Source organism: Chrysemys picta, unplaced genomic scaffold (assembly GCF_011386835.1).
Source record: "Chrysemys picta bellii isolate R12L10 unplaced genomic scaffold, ASM1138683v2 scaf15, whole genome shotgun sequence".
In the NCBI taxonomy this organism is placed as follows: Eukaryota; Metazoa; Chordata; order Testudines; family Emydidae; genus Chrysemys; species Chrysemys picta.
The window spans coordinates 219,273-237,958 of NW_027052722.1; the positions used below are offsets into that span (position 1 = coordinate 219,273).

Sequence of the window (18,686 nt, forward strand, 5' to 3'; positions counted from 1 at the left end):
AATGATACATTCATACAAATAGTATGACCACCCTCAGCGGATTATGAACTTTGTAACGATACCTTACAAGAGACCTTTTGCATGAAGCATATTCTAGTTACATTAGATTCACACTCATTAGCATATTTCCATAACATCATATGAAGTGCAACGTCACACCCACTGTCCCCTCTGTGGGTCCTCTTGCCCCCCCACTTCTCTATCTGTAGTTCATGCTTTTGCTGCTTCTCCTGGTTCTTCTGCTGTTCTGCCTAATGATTTTTCTGCTTCTCATGCTCTGCTAGCTCCCTCGCCTTCAGCTGCAGCTCCCACTGCTTCTAATCTATCAAAGAGGACCTGGATCATGAGGGCACCCTGCTGGATGGGGAACTGCCTCTTGGGGGCATCCTGCTGCCACCTCTGTTGCTCTCAGACTTCATTAGAAAACCAACCTGAGTCTGGAACCTGTTACTTGGTCCTTCCATCTGTCTCCAGAGGGCTTAGCCTCTCCCTGCACAGGGTTTGTGATGCCCTTCTTAGGGAGGTGGCCTAACCAAGGCCCATGGTATATGCCATTTTCTTGTTGTTTCCGTTGACGACCCTCGTTTTACTGCTGCAAGTCACTTATTGCAAAATACTACTGGTGCATTCAGCATCCCATCACTGCCACCAATTGTCATGGATCCAGAGGATCGGTGCTACACCCCCAGCTTTGGAAGAGGCTCTAGGAGGAACCCCTTCAATCTACCAGACCCTCCAGGGGTCCCTCTCGTCCTTCAGGATAAGCAACTCTGCTTCACTGCCTCCTTAGATTGGACCTTTAGCACTGCTGGGTCACAGCAGGAGCTCTGTTCAGCAAGTCCTACCGTGATAGTCTCTGAGTCCTGGTAGAGACTTGTCCGCTCTTCAGGGATTAATGCACCTCAGCAAGCATTTGCAGTGACACTCACACCGTGTTGTCAAAACAGTCGGGTTTACTAATCAACTGGACACAGCATAGAACGTCCTTAGGTTGGCACAGAGAACTGAAGGTTAAAGCACAGTTCAAGTCCATTCTGGTCAGCCCAGAGCCCAGCCAAGCTGTAGCGAACCCCCTTGCTCAAGTTCTGTCTCTCTCTCAGTCTGAGCTCCTTGGTCAGACTCCAGGGGAGAGCCCGACTCCTTCCAGCAACCAACTTTGATCCCCCACCTCACACCTCCCCCATCTTTGTTCTCGAGCTGGGGGATGTTGCTCATTTTCCCTGTTATGGATTTCCCCACCTCACCTCCCTCTGGGTCTTTGGATGCTTGGCAACAATGTCTTGGTGATGGGTTTTGCCGTTGTCTTCACATTGGGGCTTGTCTCAGCCAGTCTTTTCCCAATGACCCATTTAATCTCAACTAGGTAGCAGTCATGCTCATTGTGACGGGTTGGGGATCACAGAAATCCCCTTGGTGCTGCCACCTGGTGTGCCAAGGCTACTTCTGCCCCTGCTTTCCTGCCTTTTCCAGCCTGGGACTCCCGAATCCTGTCTGCTTTGAGTCAGACCCGCTGATCGGCTGCAAACTCAGACCCTGGTCTGAGCCACGTCCACTAACAGCCGTAGGCATCCTGGAGGCAGCTCAGGAAGTGCTCTTGTCTACGACACCCAGGTGCCCAACTCCCAATGGGGTTCAAACCCTGAATAAATCCGTTTTACCCTGTGTAAAGCTTATACAGGGTAAACTCAGAAATAGTTCGCCCTCTATAACACTGATAGAGAGAGATGCACAGCTGTTTGCCCCCCTTCCCCCCCCCCCCCGCCCCAGGTACTAACACGTACTCCAGGTAACTTAATAAGTAAAAAGTGATTTTAATAAGTACCGAAAGTAGGATTTAAGTGATTCTAAGTAGTTACAGACAGAACAAAGTGAATTACTAAGCAAAATAAAATAAAACACGCACGTCTATGTCTAATCAAACTCAACACAGATATAAAAACCTCAGTAGTGCCAGTCTTTCTTTTACAGGCTGTAGAACTCCTAGCCTGGGTCCAGCAATCGCTCACACCCCCTATTGTCTTTGTCCTTTGTTCAGTCTCTCTCAGGTATGTCCTTGGGGGGTGGAGAGCCTCTCTCTTTAGCCAACTGAAGACAAAACGGAGGGGTTTTCCAAGGATTTACATAGACTTTCTCCCCTGGATGGTTACTCCTTCCCATTCCCTGTGTAGCATCATGTTACCCTGGAGTTTTGGGATCACATGGGCAAGTCACATCTCCATGGACCCTAACCAGTACAGCCATTCGCATTCCTGGCCAAGCTCCGATGTGGATTGGGGTCTGCACCTCCTATTGTCTGTTAAGTTCTTGCACTTAACTTGCACATTCTTTTCTCCAGACATGATCCCATGCTCTTACCAAGGCTATATATAAACCCAGCAAATATAAAACCAATATTCATAACTTCAACTACAACAATGATATATGCATACAAACAGGAGGAATAGATTCAGTAGATCATAACTTTTACAGAGATATGTTACATGGCACATGTAGCACAAAACATATTCCAGTTACATCATATATACATTTATAAGCATCTCCCCATAAAATTTCATTAGGGACACCATCACACCCATGTCTCTTAGCCTTCCCTGAGAGCAAGCAGTTCTCTGTGTCCCACTGGTATCAATGCAACATTTAGGGGTCATGTAAATAATACAGAACATTCCCACTTCGTGATACACCTGTCTGGTCAGACCTTATATAAGCTCCATGGGTAGGGACCGGTCTGTGCTCTTTCTCTGAAGAGATCCTAGCACCACAGGGCCCTGATCCTGACAAAGCCTCTTGGCACTGCTGTGCTGTAAACAAATAATACCAGTAATGGACTGATAATATACAAGGACTTGCACCAAAGCTGTCCAACCTTTACCGAGACCCTTTCCACAGCATTCACCGTGGGGAGGGATACAAGGGTAGGAATATCTCACACACACACACACTCTCCCTCCAGAGTTTGTCCAGCTGTACATGGAGATGCGTTGGAGTGGCTGCACTGGGCTGGTGCCCAGGAGAGGCTACACCAGGCCTGGGGGTAGCGGCTGCTTGTAGCCAGGTGGTATTAGCGTACATGGCCATGGTAAAGGGGCTGACCTGGGAGGGAACCTGTCACGGATACAGGGTTACCTGCACCTCTGGCCCCTCTCTGGGCTCTCTGAGTGAAACTTTCCAGTGTCAGGGCAGTGTCATGGTAAACTGTATGTTACTGTTCAGCCACTAGGTGGTGCTATGTGCATCAGACCTTATATAAGCTAACCTCCGCCTGGCCAGGCAGAGCATTAAAGGATCTTGTGGCAGGCACATCTGGGTGTCTCTCTGAGCTGGAGGCTCTGTAGCCAGGCCAGATCTGGTACTGGAGCCTGACCTGCTGGTAGCAGCCCTGGAACCTGCCATCTCAAAGGGGTACATGACAGGCCTTGTCTCTGTGTTTCCATGTGTATATATATCTCCCCATTGAAGTTTCCACTCCATGCATCTGACGAAGTGGGTTCCAATCCACGAAAGCTTATGCCCAAATAAATTTGTTAGTCTTTAAGGTGCCACAGGACTCCTCGTTGTTTTTGCTGATACAGACTAACACAGCTACCCCTCTCAAACTTGTTTAATAGTGAGGGTAATTAACTATTGGAACCATTTACCCAGGGTCGTGGTGGATTTTCCATCACTGACAAATTTCAAATCAAGAGCGGATGATTTAAAAAAAAAAATCTGCTCTAGTTTGAGCAGGAATTATTGTGGGGCAGGTCTCTGGCCTGTGTTCCAGGAGTCCAGACAAGCTGATCACAACTGTCCCTTCTGGCCTTGGAACCTGTGAAAACAATGATCAAATCCAGGTCACAACTGAGACTGACTCCATAAGACGGTGGGTTAACAATGATGTTGGGTTGGGTCATCAACTCATTAAATCATCCAGTTAATACAGGGGATGATCAGATCCTGCGGCTAACCTAAGGAAGCACTGCTTTCCTTTCATCCTGCAGCAGGAGATGGGAGAAGTGGCTGTTGTGATTTAAGGAAATCCTGTTTAGACACCAGAGACACTGGAACCGGGGTGGGTGGTGGTGGCGGAGGCTAGCACCCCCTCAAGAGCAGTATTATGAGACTGGGGAAGTATTATGAGACTGATCTAGTTTTTGCCCCCATGCTTTGTTCCGCTCAGGCTGGGTGAGGCTCCGTGGCTGTGGCACGTGATAGTCTAGTCTCCTGTGGGCTGCAATAGTTTGGTTTAATTTTTGGTGCTGGGTTTGATGTGAGGGTGCTGGGTGTGTTGGTGGCCTGTGATATAGAGGAGGTCTGGACTGGATGATCTCATGGTTCCTTCTGGCCTAAAACTCTAAATTTAGCTGGAGTAGGACATACCTGTCATTCCGGGTTTAGGATAAGCCTTCCTGATGCTGTGAACCGCATGATCAACACTCATCCAGAGAACCGAGCTCCCTCCATTCCTCTGACTCCGTTTCTTTCACCAATAATGTCACAGAACATGGTTACTGGTTAGGAATCGGCTTTCTTGGAGCCTTTTATCCAGTTTGGACAATGTGATGTTTTAGGACAGGGTTTGACACATGTTCTTACTCCTTCCACTCATCAATGGTGGTCAGTTCATAAATTACAGGACTAAGAATCAGGAAATATTCATTGATTATATGCAATTACAGGTGTTAATCAGAGCTGAACAAAGGTTTTCATTCAAAAATATCTTGAGGAAATTTGGCCAATTTACAAAAAGAGATTTTGTGTGTGAAAACATTTGGATTTTCTTGAGATTTTTTTTTTTTTGCATTATTACAAAATTTTCAACTAAACCTTTTATTTGGGGGGAGGGGTCCTATGATGTATTGTGTATTGAGTTCTGTTCTAGTCTATGTAGCGTCTTACACAACACATCACTCAGGATTTCTTCTGCTTTGCTAATTTTGAGCCCTCAGCTTAGTCAAATCGAAGGATTTTCAAAACTGAAAATATTCATTTTGGAAAATTCCAAGCTTTGAGAAGAATAAAAAAATGGAAAATATTTAAAAAATGAATAATTAGTCCATTTCAGAAAAACAGAACAAAAAAAGTCTGACCAGTGAGAGATGCTATGCCCCCCCCCCCCCCCCATGCCATATTTCAGGAACATAGTGTGATTGGGGAGTAGACCCAGAAGAAAGGGTGGAGCTGCCCAGTGAAAGAGGAGGTGAAAGTGAAGATCGGGGCCTCAGTACCAGGCTGATAAAATGACACTAGGCCCTGCTCATAGTCCAGATACACCCCGATCTTCCCGGGGCTCCAAGTCAGGGGCAGGAGGGAAGTGCAAGCCCGGTAATGGCTCCTACACTGATCCATGGCCCAGATCCTCTCCTCAGGAGCAAATCTGATACAGCCCTTCCTCCTGACAGACTCTCCGGCCAGCCCCAGAGCCCAGGCCCTCCCACCCCCGATCTCTACCTCCCAGGAGTGTCTCCCCGAGGTGAACCCTTCCAAGCCCAGCACGCAGGTTTCACTGTCAAATCTCTTGGGGTTGTCAGTCACGTCCTGCTGCAGGCCCCTCCATTTCACAGATCACCCATTCTCAGAGACCACGAGGCTGGGATAAGCCGTGTCCGGATCCAGAATCACGTTCACTGCAGAGATGGGGCAGAGCATCAGGGGCAGAGCCCAGCCCATCGGGGCTGTTTCCCATCCTCCCCCCAGCTCTGTCTTGGCTAGGACACGCTCTGATTTCCAGCCTCTATCGCCCGGGAACCTGCTTCTCTGCCTGTCACTGCAGCTCTCCTCCCAGGCACTAGAGGCAAATAGCTCCCCTGAAAGAGCTGGAGATGCCTCTAGCTCCCATTGGGCCTGTCTGTAACCTCTACAGAGGCCCCAGTGAGGAGAGAGCTCAGGTGTTACACACACGGACGTCATTTCAAACCATTACAAGAACTCAGTAGTCACCTACCACAAAATCTGTGCTGTGGGGCCGCTACCACGTCTCCACAGCTAAGACCGCAACTGAGTCTCCAATCTACGCCTGAGCTGGGAGCCCTCTATTCTAACACCCGCAGAGTCATATCACACTCAAATTTGGTAGATTTGGTCTGGGTCTGAGGTAGAATTTTTCTACCAAATTTGAACTGAATTGGCCAAAGGGCTACTGATTGACAACTCCGTAAAAACAGAGATTTCACCAGAGTCCAAAAAGCATTAAGACAATTACCCGCAGCCAGTTAAGGTAATTTACACAGTTTCCTAGATCCCTTCTAGTTCATGACGTCAATTAACAACAACACAACACATGAGAATTCACCACACGTGTCCAGCAAAACCCCAACTCTGACCCACAATTACAAACTCCTGTAAGCGCCTACCCCCCTGAACTGACAGCGGGTAAGTTCCCAGACTTAGGAGCACTCTGAGTTATCGCAGTTACACTGGAGCGCTGGTGACTCCATAGTTAAGTGTGAGCATTGTGACAAATCTGGCATTTTCATTGACCATACTGCTTTCCCTGTGACTTCTGGCATGTGTGCATCTGCTGGGCAGCAGAGTGGTGCAGGGGGTCTGACATTAACATACCAGCTTCACTTACCTGCATTTTTTCTGACTTTACTCCAGCCTGAAATCAAACACACCAAGAGGTGAGCACTCCCCGGAGCACGGACTGCTGGCGTAGGACACAGTGTCATATGGGGGCGGGGGGGGAAGGGGACACATGGCACTTACCAAGTTCAGCCAGGGATTTCCCTGCAAACAGAGAGACATGGGTGTGCAGTCAGTTCTACAACAGCTCCTGGGTTAGGGACTGTGGCTTTAAAGGACCACTTTGCCCCCCCCACTGTGCTCTCTGCTGGCTTCTTTCTGCCCAGGTCGCCTGGCCTGAGCTCCATCCTCATAGATCTCTCCATGGATCACACCCCCCTTCTTGACATCTGACCCTCGCTGGGTTCCCATGCCCTGCCCTAGCTGGGCTCACCTGTGGTGTAGTGTCCACACTCCCCGTGTGCCTAGAAGCTTGGTGAGGGGCTAGGCCCTGATAACGTGGAAGTGAGGGTTTAATGTGCTAAACCTTGGCTCTGGATGCTGGATCTCAACTCAGGGATCAGCAACATTAGCTGGCTCCTTCTCATTGACTTTGTGCCTCAAAGAATCAGAGAGTGCTTGGAGACTTTAGGACTCTGCTGAGCCTCTTTTTCCAGGGCATCAGGATCTCCCCACCCCGCCATTCCTTCAAATTCAGTAGCAAAAAGGTACATTGGCACAGGCAGACCCACCAGTTTGGGATATGGACACTCCCCTGTGTGTGTAGTTTAGAGGAAGGGCTAAAATCAGGCTTACGATGGAAACTGAGCAGCAACTTTATCTATGGAGCAGTTACCCCGCTCCATGATTAGTCAGAGCTCCCCGGCCGTTTGGTTCCCAGAGCCTCTCCTAACAGACAGTGCAGAGACAGAGGCCAAAGTCTGTCTGACTATGTACAGTGAGAGAAAATCATTCAAGCCTCCTGAGAGCCCAGACATTTACCTCTCTCGTTCTCCAGCTCAGAGCGCAGAATCTCTGGAAGAGAAAAGGAAGAAAGAGGTGAGGTTTCATGCTGTCGCATTAACGAGGTTATTCATTTCCTACTGTTAGTTTGGTGAACTTGTCCCAGGAACTTACCTCTCTCTTTCTCCAGATTAGATTGCAGATCGTCTAAAGAAAGAAGAGATTGAGAGAGGTGAGATTCCAGTGGGTGATGGTCTCTTCTAATACTAGCAAAGAGCTGCTATTTTGCAGAAAATCATAGCTTCATAGAGTTTAAGGCCGGACGGGTCGTAGTCTGACCTCCAGTACATCACAGACCTTAGACCCTCACTCAATCACCCCTGTACCATGCCCAAGGCTACGATTTAGTCATGGGTATTTTTAGAGAAAGTTGTGGACAGGTCACGGGCAATAAACAATAAAATTCACCGCTTGTGACCAGTTCAGGACTTATACGAGAAGTACCCCTAAGTAAATCTTAGGGGGGGCCCTGCTGGAGAGGGGGCAGGGCCAGTGGCACCAGCTGCCAGGGGGCCTTTGAGCAGCAGCTGCTGTGGCCGCCCGAGGGACCACTGCTCAGGCAGTCTCTGGGCCAGCCCCACCGACTGCTGCTCAGATGGTCCCGGGGGCCAGCTGCCCTGGGCCACTCCAGCCGTGGCTGGCAGCCGGTGCTGCTGGCTGTGGGGCTGCCTGAACAACTGGCTGACCTCATTTGAAAAAAGACGTTGAAACACTGGAAAGGATGCAGAAAAGAGCCACGAAAATGATTTGAGGGCTGGAAAAAATGCCTGACAGCGAGAGTCTGACTTATAATAATGGGATTATTCACACACTTAAAGTTACACCTGTATCTAGCTGAACTGGGGCCCTGATCGCTCTGGGCCTCAGTTCCCTGAGTGTAAAATGGGATAAGAAGGGTTACTCACCTTGTGCAGTAACTGCAGTGCTTCGAGACGTGTGTTGCTCCACTCTCTGTGTATTCACACCCCTGCACCTCACATCGGAGATTTTAGGCAGCTGTTTCTGTTCGGCCCACACATACGCTCTCCCCCTCCCAGGCATTAGGTCACTACAGCGCTGTGCAGACAAACTGCCCCCAGTTCCTTCTCTACACAGAGCTCATAGGTAAGAGCTCCAAAACAGAGGGGAAGGAGGGCAAGTAGTGGAGCACCCACAGGGGGACACATCTCAAAGAACCACAGTTACGGCACAAGGTGAGTAACCCTTTCTTCTTCTTTCAGTGGGTCTCTATGGGTGCTCCATTCTCGACAACGCTGCAGCAGTGCCCTGAATGGAGGGGTGGGCTTTCAGAGTCGAGTCTAGTACTGAGCATCAGACACTGGAATAAAATATAGCAGCGGATGCAGGGGTGCCGGAATAGGGGGGATCAAGGGGGCAGGCCCTCCCCCCACTTTTTGCCAGCTGTTAGATCAAGTGACGGAAAGGGGGAGAGGCATGAGCAGCAGGTGGGGTCTTGCGGGGAAGGAGGGACAATGCTGGGTTTGGGGGAAGGGTTGGTGCGAGGTCAGGGGTTTGGGGAGAAGAGGTGGCATGAGCACAGGGAGAAGGGGCAGGGGCGGGGCCTCAGGGGGCGGCATTGCACATGGGGTGCAGCCACAATGGGTCAGACCAAAGGTCCATCTAGCCCAGTAGCCTGTCCTCTGACAGTGGCCAATGGCAGGTGCCCCAGAGGGAATGAACAGACAGGTTATCATCAAGTGATCCATCCCCTGTCACCCAATCCCAGCTTCTGGCAAATAGAGGCTAGGGAAACCATCCCTGCCCCTCCTGGCTAATAGTCATTGATGGACCTGTCCTCCATGAATCTATCTAGCTCCCTTTTGAACCCCGTTATAATATTGGCCTTCACAACACCCTCTGGCAAGGAGTTCCACAGGTTGACAGTGTATTGCATGAAAAAATACTTTCTTGTGTTTGTTTTAAACCTGCTGCCTGTTAATTTCATTTGGTGGCCCCTTGTTCCTGTGTTATGAGAAGGAGTAAATAACACTTCCTTATTTACTTTCTCCACACCACTCATGATTTTATAGACCTCTATCATATCCCCCCTTAGTCGTATCTTTTCCAAGCTGAAAAGTCTCAGTCTTATTAATCTCTCCTCATACGAAAGCCATTCTATGTGGTGGTGAGTGCACCAGTTCCAGAGTTTCACTGCCTTGGTACAAAGGGAAGGTGAGCTTGCTCTTCTCTAGTGATTTATGTAAAACATACATGCAATGTTGCCTATAATCTTTATATGCTTGCCCCGATCAGTGGTAAGAAATGTGAACAAGCTTTCCTGACTGCTCTGAGTTCCCGTAAGTAGATATACAATGTGGATTTGAAGGGGAACCATTTGCCTTGAATAGCGTGGGTGTCCAGTTGGGCTCCCCATCCCAATAGGTATGCGTCTGTTGTCATTATTAACACTGGGGGTGGTTGAGTGAAGGGCACTCCTGAGCAGACATTGTGAGACTCTTTCCACCAGTCAAGGGAGTTTTTGACTGTTGAGGGCATCAATAGAAGTTTGTTTCAGCTGTGTGTGCTTGGTACTTATCCTGTACTGAACCACCACTGAAGGCAGTACATGTGGAGTCTCACGTGATTTATTACAAAGGTGCCTGCCACCATGCATCCCAGTAGTTGAAGACCATTTCTGACCAAGGTCTGAGGGTTGGCCTGTCCTTTAGAGATCAAGTTATCTAAGGTGTTGAACCTGCATAACGGGAGGAAGGCTTTGGCCTCTGCTCCATCTAGGTAGGCCTCTATGAATTCCAGACGTTATACTGGAGTTAATATGGTCTTTTGGATGTCTACTTATAGAGCCAGTTGGAGGAATAGGTCCATAGTCTTTTGTGGGGGAGTCAAAGCATCATCAAAGGAGCATGCCTTGAGCAGGCAATCATCTAGATACAGGAATATTATCACTCTTTGTTTACGAAGGAGCAGCACAACCATAGAAAGGACCTTTGAGAACATTCTGGGTGCAGACAATGAAAGTGGTCTTGTCCCAGAGTGAATACTAGAAACCTTCTGTGGATCGCGATATGGAAGTAAGCATCTTGTAGGTCAAGGGTCGAGAACCAGTTTCCATGGTCCAGAGACGGGATTATTGCTGCCAAAGTAACCTTCTTGAAGTGCTGTAGCTTTACAAATCTGTCGAGTGATCTTAGATCCAGAATGTGTCTCCAATCACTATTCTTTTTCAGTATCTGGAAGTACTTGAAGTCCTTCCCTCTGTGTTGAGTAGGAACTATAGCACCTCGGTTCAGAAGATAGCTTGTTTCCTGATGTAAAAGCTACTCATGAGAAGGGTTCCTGAGGAGGGTCGGGGGGAGGGGTAGGCAGGAGTGACGGCGGTAAAATGGATCAAATATCCTGTGGAGATGATCTCCAAAACCCACTTGATCTCAGTTTTGATTAAAAAGAGTAAGGCCGTTGCCAAAGTAGTGGTGATGTTTGGGTTTTTGCAGCAAATTAAAATGGGGGTGGTAACTCAGGGCCTCAAATAACACATCAAAATTCATGCATAGATGCAGATGGCTGTGATGTTGATGATTGTGGAGCAGTTGATCTTCGCTTTTGTATTCATTGTGTTTTCTGTTGGGGTTCATAATGCTCTGCGGGGGAGAAAATTGATCAGGCCGGGATCTCTGTGTCATCTGTGATTTATTATATCTTCTTTTTTGTGCAGGTGCATAAATTCTCAGTGAATGCAAAGTGGCTCTAGAGTCTTTTAGTATGTGGAGGGATTCATCCATTTTCTCTGCAAATGATTTGGATCCTTCCAATGGAAGGTCCTCCACAGTAGACTGGACTTCCCTTGGAAAGCCAGAAAGGTGACGCCAGGAAGCCCTCTGCATGCCCACTGCTGTTGAGATGAAGCAAGCAGCTGTGTCAGCGGTGTTTAGAGAGGGGCCTGCAACAATGTCCTTGCAAGAAGCTGACCCTCAGTAGTGATCACCTGAAACTGCTGGGAGATGGTCAATGAAGGCGTTTAATGTAGAATAACTGATATGGTTGTATTTTGCCATAAGAGCTTGGTAATTAGCCATCTTAAATTGCAGGGTCACCTAAGAATATGATTTTCAAGTTGTTTTAAGTTCTTGTCATAGGGTGTTGATTTAGCACGGTGCTGTCTGCCACGATCATTTACAGCATAGATGACAAAGGAGTTTGGGAATGGGTGGGAAATAAAAAATCCGAGTCTTGAGAGGGAACATAATATTTTTATCCGCTCTCTTGCATGTGGGATGTACCGTGCCACATAGTCTTTGCTGGGTCCAGCAATGCCTCGTTAATAGTGAGTGCACTACAGGCTGATGATGAAGTGTGTAGGATGTCAAGCAGCTTGTGTTGCAACATCTTGACTAGAGAATCCACTTCTCTCTTGATGAAGTCTTGAAATGGTTTGAAGTCATTTGCCAAAGTTGGTGGGGGAGGCATAACAGCTTCATCAGGAGAGGATGAAGAGATGTTAGTCACTGGAGTAATCCCTTTGTCTAATCTCACTGCCTGTTCCTGAAAGTTCTTCTCCCGTGGATCAGGAGATCCAGACAGAGAAGCAGTAAGAAATTGCCTTTTCCTAAGAGCAACAGTAGTGGGAGTCTTTTGCACTCTGATAAATGGCCAGTAGTGTTGTTCTGGTCTTCTGCAGAGCTGAAATACTCGGTATTGAGGGTCTAGAGCACTCTATCGGAGATGAGCTAGAGGAGCTGTTACTCTCTCTATCATCCCTTTCCCCCCATGGTACCGAACTCCCATAGCTTGTGCCCTTTGGGTTTTTAGGCTTACTGGTAGTACCAGTACCCGAGGAGCCAGTCATCTCGTGGGTATCCAGTTGTAGATCAGTCAGTACCAAGGTGGTTGATCTTGTTGGGGATCATGTCTTTGGGGTAGATTCTCTATCCAATGACGTGTAGCCTGCTTTTTTGTGGCTTTTTGAGAGGAATCCAAAAGTTTCCTCTTTAAAGCTGCCATAGAGTGTTGAGCCGAGGAAGTAGATGGATTCGGCCACTTTGGGGGACTGTTGTATGGGGGGGGGGCAGGGCCAGGGTCAGAGGCTGATCCAAGTGAACTTTCCATCATTAGTAGTCATAGTTTTAGTTCAAGGTTATTCCTAGCCCTTGATTTTAATGTCAGGCAGAAAGTACACTTTTACGGCATGTGTGACTCTCCAGGACAGCGAATGCAGTGGGAATGTACATCACTGCCTGGAATTGCTTCTCGGCAGGAGAAGCAACACTTAAATCTGGAAGAGCCAGGCGTACCTTGTCCAGGTTTCACTTCCCCAGAGGGAGGAGACAAGAAAGAACTAAGGACAGGGAGTTCGCTAGTCTTATAACAAAATAAAGAGGGGGGATTATTTTATTGTTCTTTTTTTTTTTTAAAGGAAGCAGAAGGGGAGTATTAACACTAACTGACTGAAATGCAATGAATGAACACTAATAACTCGAAACAGAAAATAAAATACAGATGAGGTATTCTCAAATCGGAGGCTGCTGAGGCTCCGTCTCAGGTCAAGGCGGTTGAGAAGGAGCTGAGGGCAGTTTGTCCGTGCAACGCTCTATAGCCCTACTGCAGGGCACGAGACAGGGACAGCGTCTGTGGGGGCTGAACGGATACGGCTCCTAAAATCTCTAATCAGAGGCGTAGGGGACACGAATACACCTGCAGTGGAGCATGCACAGGGACACTACTCCAAGATGAATGATACTTCCTTCCTCCCACCCTTTGTCTTATCCAGGGCCGGCTCTAGCTTTTTTGCTGCCCCAAGCAGCAAAAAAAAGTGCTGCCCCCCCGAGACCCCCCGCCGGGCCGCGCCGCCGCCTCCCCCAGCCGAGCGCCGCGCCGCCCCCCGCCGAGCGCCGCCGGAACCCCCCCCCCAGAGCACCGCCCTCCCGCACCGCCCCCCCGCCGAGCGCCGGACCGCTCCGCCGGAGCGCCCCCCCCCCCGGAATGCCGCGCCGCACTCCCCCCGCCGCCCCTTACCAGGTGCCACCCCAAGCATGTGCTTGGGTGCCTGGTGCCTGGAGCCGGCCCTGGTCTTATCTATTTAGCCCTTCAGGCCTTGTGCCATGTGTCTCTGCACCGTCGAGCTCAACAGGGCTTTCAGTTCTATTATAAAGACTGCTTCAGAGAGCTGTCATGAGGGGTGCAGTGACTGCTGAACAGATGGATCGGACCAGACTGGCTCAAATTGTAAGAGGAGCTCAATATCAGAACTCGATTCTACTCCATCTCCGGCTAAGAGAACGACGGGAACATCCCCCAAGTTATTCCCAGCTGATAAAGGAGGTCAGAGAAGAGGAAGAAAGGCAGGCTGCCAGCGAGTTTTGGGAAGCCCAAACATTGGAGCCAGCCGGCACAACACCACTGCAAATGGCCAGTGTACTGATGGTGAGCACCACAGAGGAACTTGCCCAACAAGTGCAGGTCCTGACAGAACGGATAGCTGAACTGCAAAGCACCATTGACCAAGCTAAGACTTCCGGGAATAAGGAGCCTCTGACCGTGGCGATGGAGAAGTCAGCATTTAGAGCCACCATCCCATCTGGGCGAAGAGGGAAAGGACAATTCTTCTGCTACCGATGTGGTCAGGATGGACACAGTGCTGCCAAGTGCCATAATGAAGAAAACCCCTCCTTAGTGTATGGAAAGCTGAGGATCAGTTGGGAGAGATCCGGTAGCTGCCAGAGAGTCCGGGGACGGGGACCACCCAGGCCTGCAGGATTTGAAGATTCCCCCAGAAAAGACTGTCCAGCTGGGATCCCCGCAGGACTGATAGGGCCTCGAGCAGAGGTCATGGTGAAGATTGAAGGGGTGGAGTGTAAAGCCGTGCTTGACACTGGATCTCAAGTGACTATTATATTTCAGTCATTCTACCAACAAATGCTTAGGCACCTGCCTATACAGCCACTGACTGGCGTTGGTCTGTGTGGCCTCAGCATGGATGAATACCCCTACCAAGGGTATGTCATAGTGCACCTGGAATTCCCAGAGGAGGTTGCTGGGGTAAGAGAAGAGGTGGACACAGCTGCATTAATATGCCCTGACCCTAAAGGGACCTCTGATGTGTCTGTGCTGATAGGGACCAACTCCAGTCTCTTCAAGGTGCTCGCGGATTACTGCAGACGACGGGCTGGGGACCAGTACCTGAATACCCTGATGATCCATACGCTTTGTGCTGAAGCCTATAGGAAGATTGAGGGTGCTAAAAAGGAGACATCTGAGCTACCGATTGGGGCGCTGAAGTACATGGGCACAACCCCCTTAGTAGTGCCTGCAAGGACGGAGCAAGAAGTGCTTGTCATGAGTACTCGGCTGAAAGGCAGTAAAGGGGCATTAGCAATGGTAGAGCAGCCGGTTGAAGGAGAGCTCCCGGAAGGAGTGCTGGTCCCCAGTGGAGTCATAACCCTACCTGCTGAAGCCCAGGAAAAGGTGACTATACTGATTGCTAATGAAACAAGTCGAGATGTTGTTGTGAAGCAAGGACAAAAGATAGCGGATCTCTTTGAGCCTGAATCAATTGTAAAACCCCAGTGTGAGACTCAAGTTCCGCCAATAGACCCTGCAAAGTTTGACTTTGGAGATTCACCGTTGTCCGAGGAGTGGAAAGATCGCCTGAGGAGGAAACTTTGTGAAAGATCCAAGGTGTTCTCATTGCATGAGTGGGATGTGGGATGTGCAAAAGGAGTAGAGCACAACATCAGACTACATGACTCTCGACCTTTCAGGGAGAGATCTAGGAGGATTGCCCTCTCCGAGATGGAAGATGTGCGACAACATCTTCAGGAGCTGGCTGCGAATGGCATCATTACGGAGTCCCGCAGCCCATATGCCTCACCCATTGTGGTGGTCCGTAAAAAGAATGGGAAAATCCGGATGTGTATTGACTACCGCACCCTAAACCGCCGTACTGTGGTTGACCAGTACACAATGCCCCGAGTCCAAGATGCCTTAGACTGTTTGCTGGGAAGCCAGTGGTTCTCTGTGTTGGATCTTCGGAGTGGATACTACCAGATCCCTCTGGGTGAAGCAGATAAGGAGAAGACAGCCTTCATCTGCCCATTAGGGTTTTATCAGTTTGAACGCATGCCCCAAGGGATCTCTGGAGCACCTGCCACATTTCAACGTCTTATGGAGAAAGTTGTGGGAGACATGAATTTACTGCAAGTGTTAGTTTATTTGGACGACCTGATAGTGTTTGGAAGAACCTTGGAGGAGCATGAAGAAAGACTTCTTAAAGTGCTTGATAGGTTAGAGGATTATGGTTTGAAGCTTTCAATTGACAAATGCCAGTTCTGCAGGACCTCAGTGAAGTATGTGGGTCACATCGTGTCCCAAGAGGGTGTGAGTACTGATCCCGATAAAATAGAAGCCCTCACTACATGGCCATGTCCAAGTAACTACAGAGAACTCAAGACCTTTCTTGGGTTTAGTGGCTACTATCGCAGATTTGTGAAAAACTATGCTACGATTGTAAAACCTCTGAATGATCTTACCAGGGGATACCAGTCCAGCAGGAACAAATCTAAGACCAAGAATAAGGGAAGGTCCCCAAAGCCTCCTGTGCAGAGACACTATGGCCCCTTCGAACCATTTGGGCCATGGTGGGATGAGAGATGTGAAAGGGCTTTTCGAGAAATCATTACTTGCCTAACTCATGCTCCAGTCCTAGTCTTTGCTGACCCAAGCAAGCCATTTATCCTGCATACTGATGCCAGTTTGGAGGGTCTGGGAGCAGTACTGTACCAGGAAGTGGAAGGAAGACGTAAACCTGTAGCCTTTGCCAGCCGAGGACTGTCTGATAGTGAAACTCGCTATCCCACCCACAAGCTGGAGTTCTTGGCCTTGAAATGGGCCATCACTGAGAAATTTCGAGACTACTTATATGGTGCTCAGTTCCAGGTGTGGACAGACAACAACCCACTGACCTATGTGTTAACAAGTGCTAAGCTGGATGCTACAGGGCAAAGATGGGTGGCCGCTTTGGCTAGCTATGACTTCAGCATTCAATACCGATCAGGGAGAAGCAATGTAGATGCAGATGCATTGTCCAGGCGTCCACAGGCACCGGGAGTTGCTATGATACCCACAGATGGAGTGAGGGCTATTTGCAGTGTGAGTCGCCGGGAGCCAGAGTCCCATGAGAGTCTTCATGGATGTGCTGCAGAAGCTTTGGGCCTGCCCCCTGAATGCGTGCCTTCTGCTTCAGTGAACTATATTGCGTTGGACCAATCTCCTTTGCCCATGCTCAATGCGGCTGACTGGCAGGAAGCCCAGCTGCAAGATATTGGCATTCGTGATACACTACTTGCCAAAAGGGAGGGGCGAAGCCCAGCTGTGGTTGTCCCATCTAACCCGGAGGGTAAACTACTATTGAGAGAATGGACCAAACTAAAACTGATTCAGGGAGTGCTACATCGAGTGACCACAGACCCTTTACAAAAGCAACGAGCACAGCTAGTGCTGCCAAAAGAGTACAGAGCCCTGGCCATGAGGGCCCTGCATGATGACTTTGGACATTTAGGGATGGAGAGGACCCTGGAACTTCTTCGTAGTAGATTCTATTGGCCCCGGATGGCTGAAGATGTTCGTAGGAAATGTGAGACTTGCGCTCGATGTGTTCAAAGGAAAACTCTGCCCACGAGGGCTGCATATCTCAAGAACATCACCAGCACCAAACCTTTGGAACTGGTATGCATCGATTTCTTGTCTTTAGAAGTAGACAAGAGGAATATTGGGAACATTCTAGTAGTGACTGACCATTATACGCGATATGCGCAGGCATATCCCACGCGTGATCAGAGGGCCACCACGGTTGCTCGAGTACTGTGGGAGAAATATTTCTCAGTTTATGGATTTCCAGCCCGGATACACTCGGATCAGGGGCGGGACTTTGAGAGTCATCTTCTGAAGGAGGTGCTGAGGATAGCGGGAATTAAGAAGTCTAGAACAACGCCTTATCACCCGCAAGGTGATCCTCAGCCAGAGAGGTTCAACCGAACCCTATTAGATATGTTGGGGACTTTGCGACCAGAGCAGAAAGCAACCTGGAGCCAACATGTTGCATATCTGGTGCACGCCTACAATGCCACAAAGAATGATGCTACAGGAGTCACCCCATATCTCTTAATGTTTGGACGAGAACCAAGATTACCCATAGACCTGTGCTTTGGTGTATCAGAGGATGGAGATAGCTATGAAACTCATCAGCAATATGTATCCCGACTGAGAGAAAAGTTGCGGGATGCTTATCACTTAGCTACATCTGCAGCTCGGAAGAACGCCGACCGCAACAAACATCGATATGATGCTAGGGTACGTCTGCAAGAACTCCAGCCGGGGGACAGAGTTCTGCTGCGAAATTTGGGTATTGCTGGCAAACACAAGATAGCCGACAGATGGAAGGCAATACCTTACTTGGTGATGGAAAAGCTAGGAGACCTGCCGGTCTACAAGATCAAACCTGAAGAGGGTCCAGGGCAGACAAAGACAGTGCATAGAAACCTTTTGCTCCCTGTGGGGGAATTGGTAGGCACCCCGTATGAGATGGGCCACAACAGGGCAACTGGGCAGAACGAAGGTGCTGGACCAAAGCCGCCCTCCAACGTGGACAGCCAGCCCCCTGCAGCTAACCTACCTCCATGCAGCACATCTGAGAGTGAGTCTGAGGAGGAAGACACAACCATGGTGTATCCTGGGATGGAGACAAGATTTCAGTCTCGATCGGCTGAATCAAAAGAGAGCTCCTCTTCTTCCACCCTAAACCCCATGGCAGAAGTATTTAGGCCCATTCCTGACACCCCTGAGCCACTGGTGGGACCCCCATGTGATGACACACCCAGGTTATTGGACAGTGGAGACATACAGGTGGAGGATGTCCTGGGCACCTTGGACCCTCCACTGTTAGAACTAGAAATGCAGGGGCCTATGCCAGTAGCCGAGGGACCCTCAAAGGAAACCTCTCCATCCATCGTTCAAGAGGCTGTCCCGCCCACCACGGCAACAGAGATTCTCAATAGACGAGACAGGGTAATAAGACCAGTAAAACGGTTGACTTATGATGCACCTGGGGTAACTAGTGAGGAACCAATATGTTTAGCACACAGGCTTGTGGAAGCTAAAGTGGGCTATCTGAGGCCCTTTGGAGGGAACCAGTGAGTTGTTATAATAGGGAGTGTGATTTGTCGGGACGA

At 49.2% G+C, this 18,686-nt stretch overlaps 1 protein-coding gene and 1 long non-coding RNA gene across 2 annotated transcripts; both read right to left on the minus strand.

Annotated features, from left to right (window-relative positions):
* Positions 1-1,791: 1,791 nt before the first annotated feature.
* Positions 1,792-5,028, minus strand: LOC135977710 (uncharacterized). The gene is made up of 2 exons (XR_010595134.1): positions 4,360-5,028; positions 1,792-3,808 (listed from the first exon to the last, which is right to left on the minus strand). It is a non-coding gene; the product is annotated as an uncharacterized LOC135977710 (long non-coding RNA).
* A 90-nt stretch (positions 5,029-5,118) lies between these two features.
* LOC135977711 (butyrophilin-like protein 9) lies at positions 5,119-8,714 on the minus strand. The gene is made up of 6 exons (XM_065578957.1): positions 8,412-8,714; positions 7,621-7,653; positions 7,486-7,518; positions 6,688-6,708; positions 6,554-6,580; positions 5,119-5,606 (listed from the first exon to the last, which is right to left on the minus strand). The coding sequence occupies exons 1-6, from the start codon at positions 8,545-8,547 to the stop codon at positions 5,545-5,547; spliced, it is 312 nt and encodes a 103-aa protein (XP_065435029.1). The 5' UTR covers positions 8,548-8,714; the 3' UTR covers positions 5,119-5,544.
* Between the last annotated feature and the right edge of the window lie 9,972 nt (positions 8,715-18,686).

What these genes read in the sequence shown, in the direction of transcription:
- LOC135977711 (XM_065578957.1), bottom strand. Translation starts at nt 8,547, where the DNA reads ATGCCTGGGAGGGGGAGAGCGTATGTGTGGGCCGAACAGAAACAGCTG. An exon ending in GAAATCCCTGGCTGAACTTG is followed by an intron (nt 6,581 to 6,687) that starts GTAAGTGCCATG and finishes GTTTGATTTCAG; the next exon opens with GCTGGAGTAAAGTCAGAAAA. An exon ending in TAAAGTCAGAAAAAATGCAG is followed by an intron (nt 5,607 to 6,553) that starts GTAAGTGAAGCT and finishes CCATCTCTGCAG; the next exon opens with TGAACGTGATTCTGGATCCG.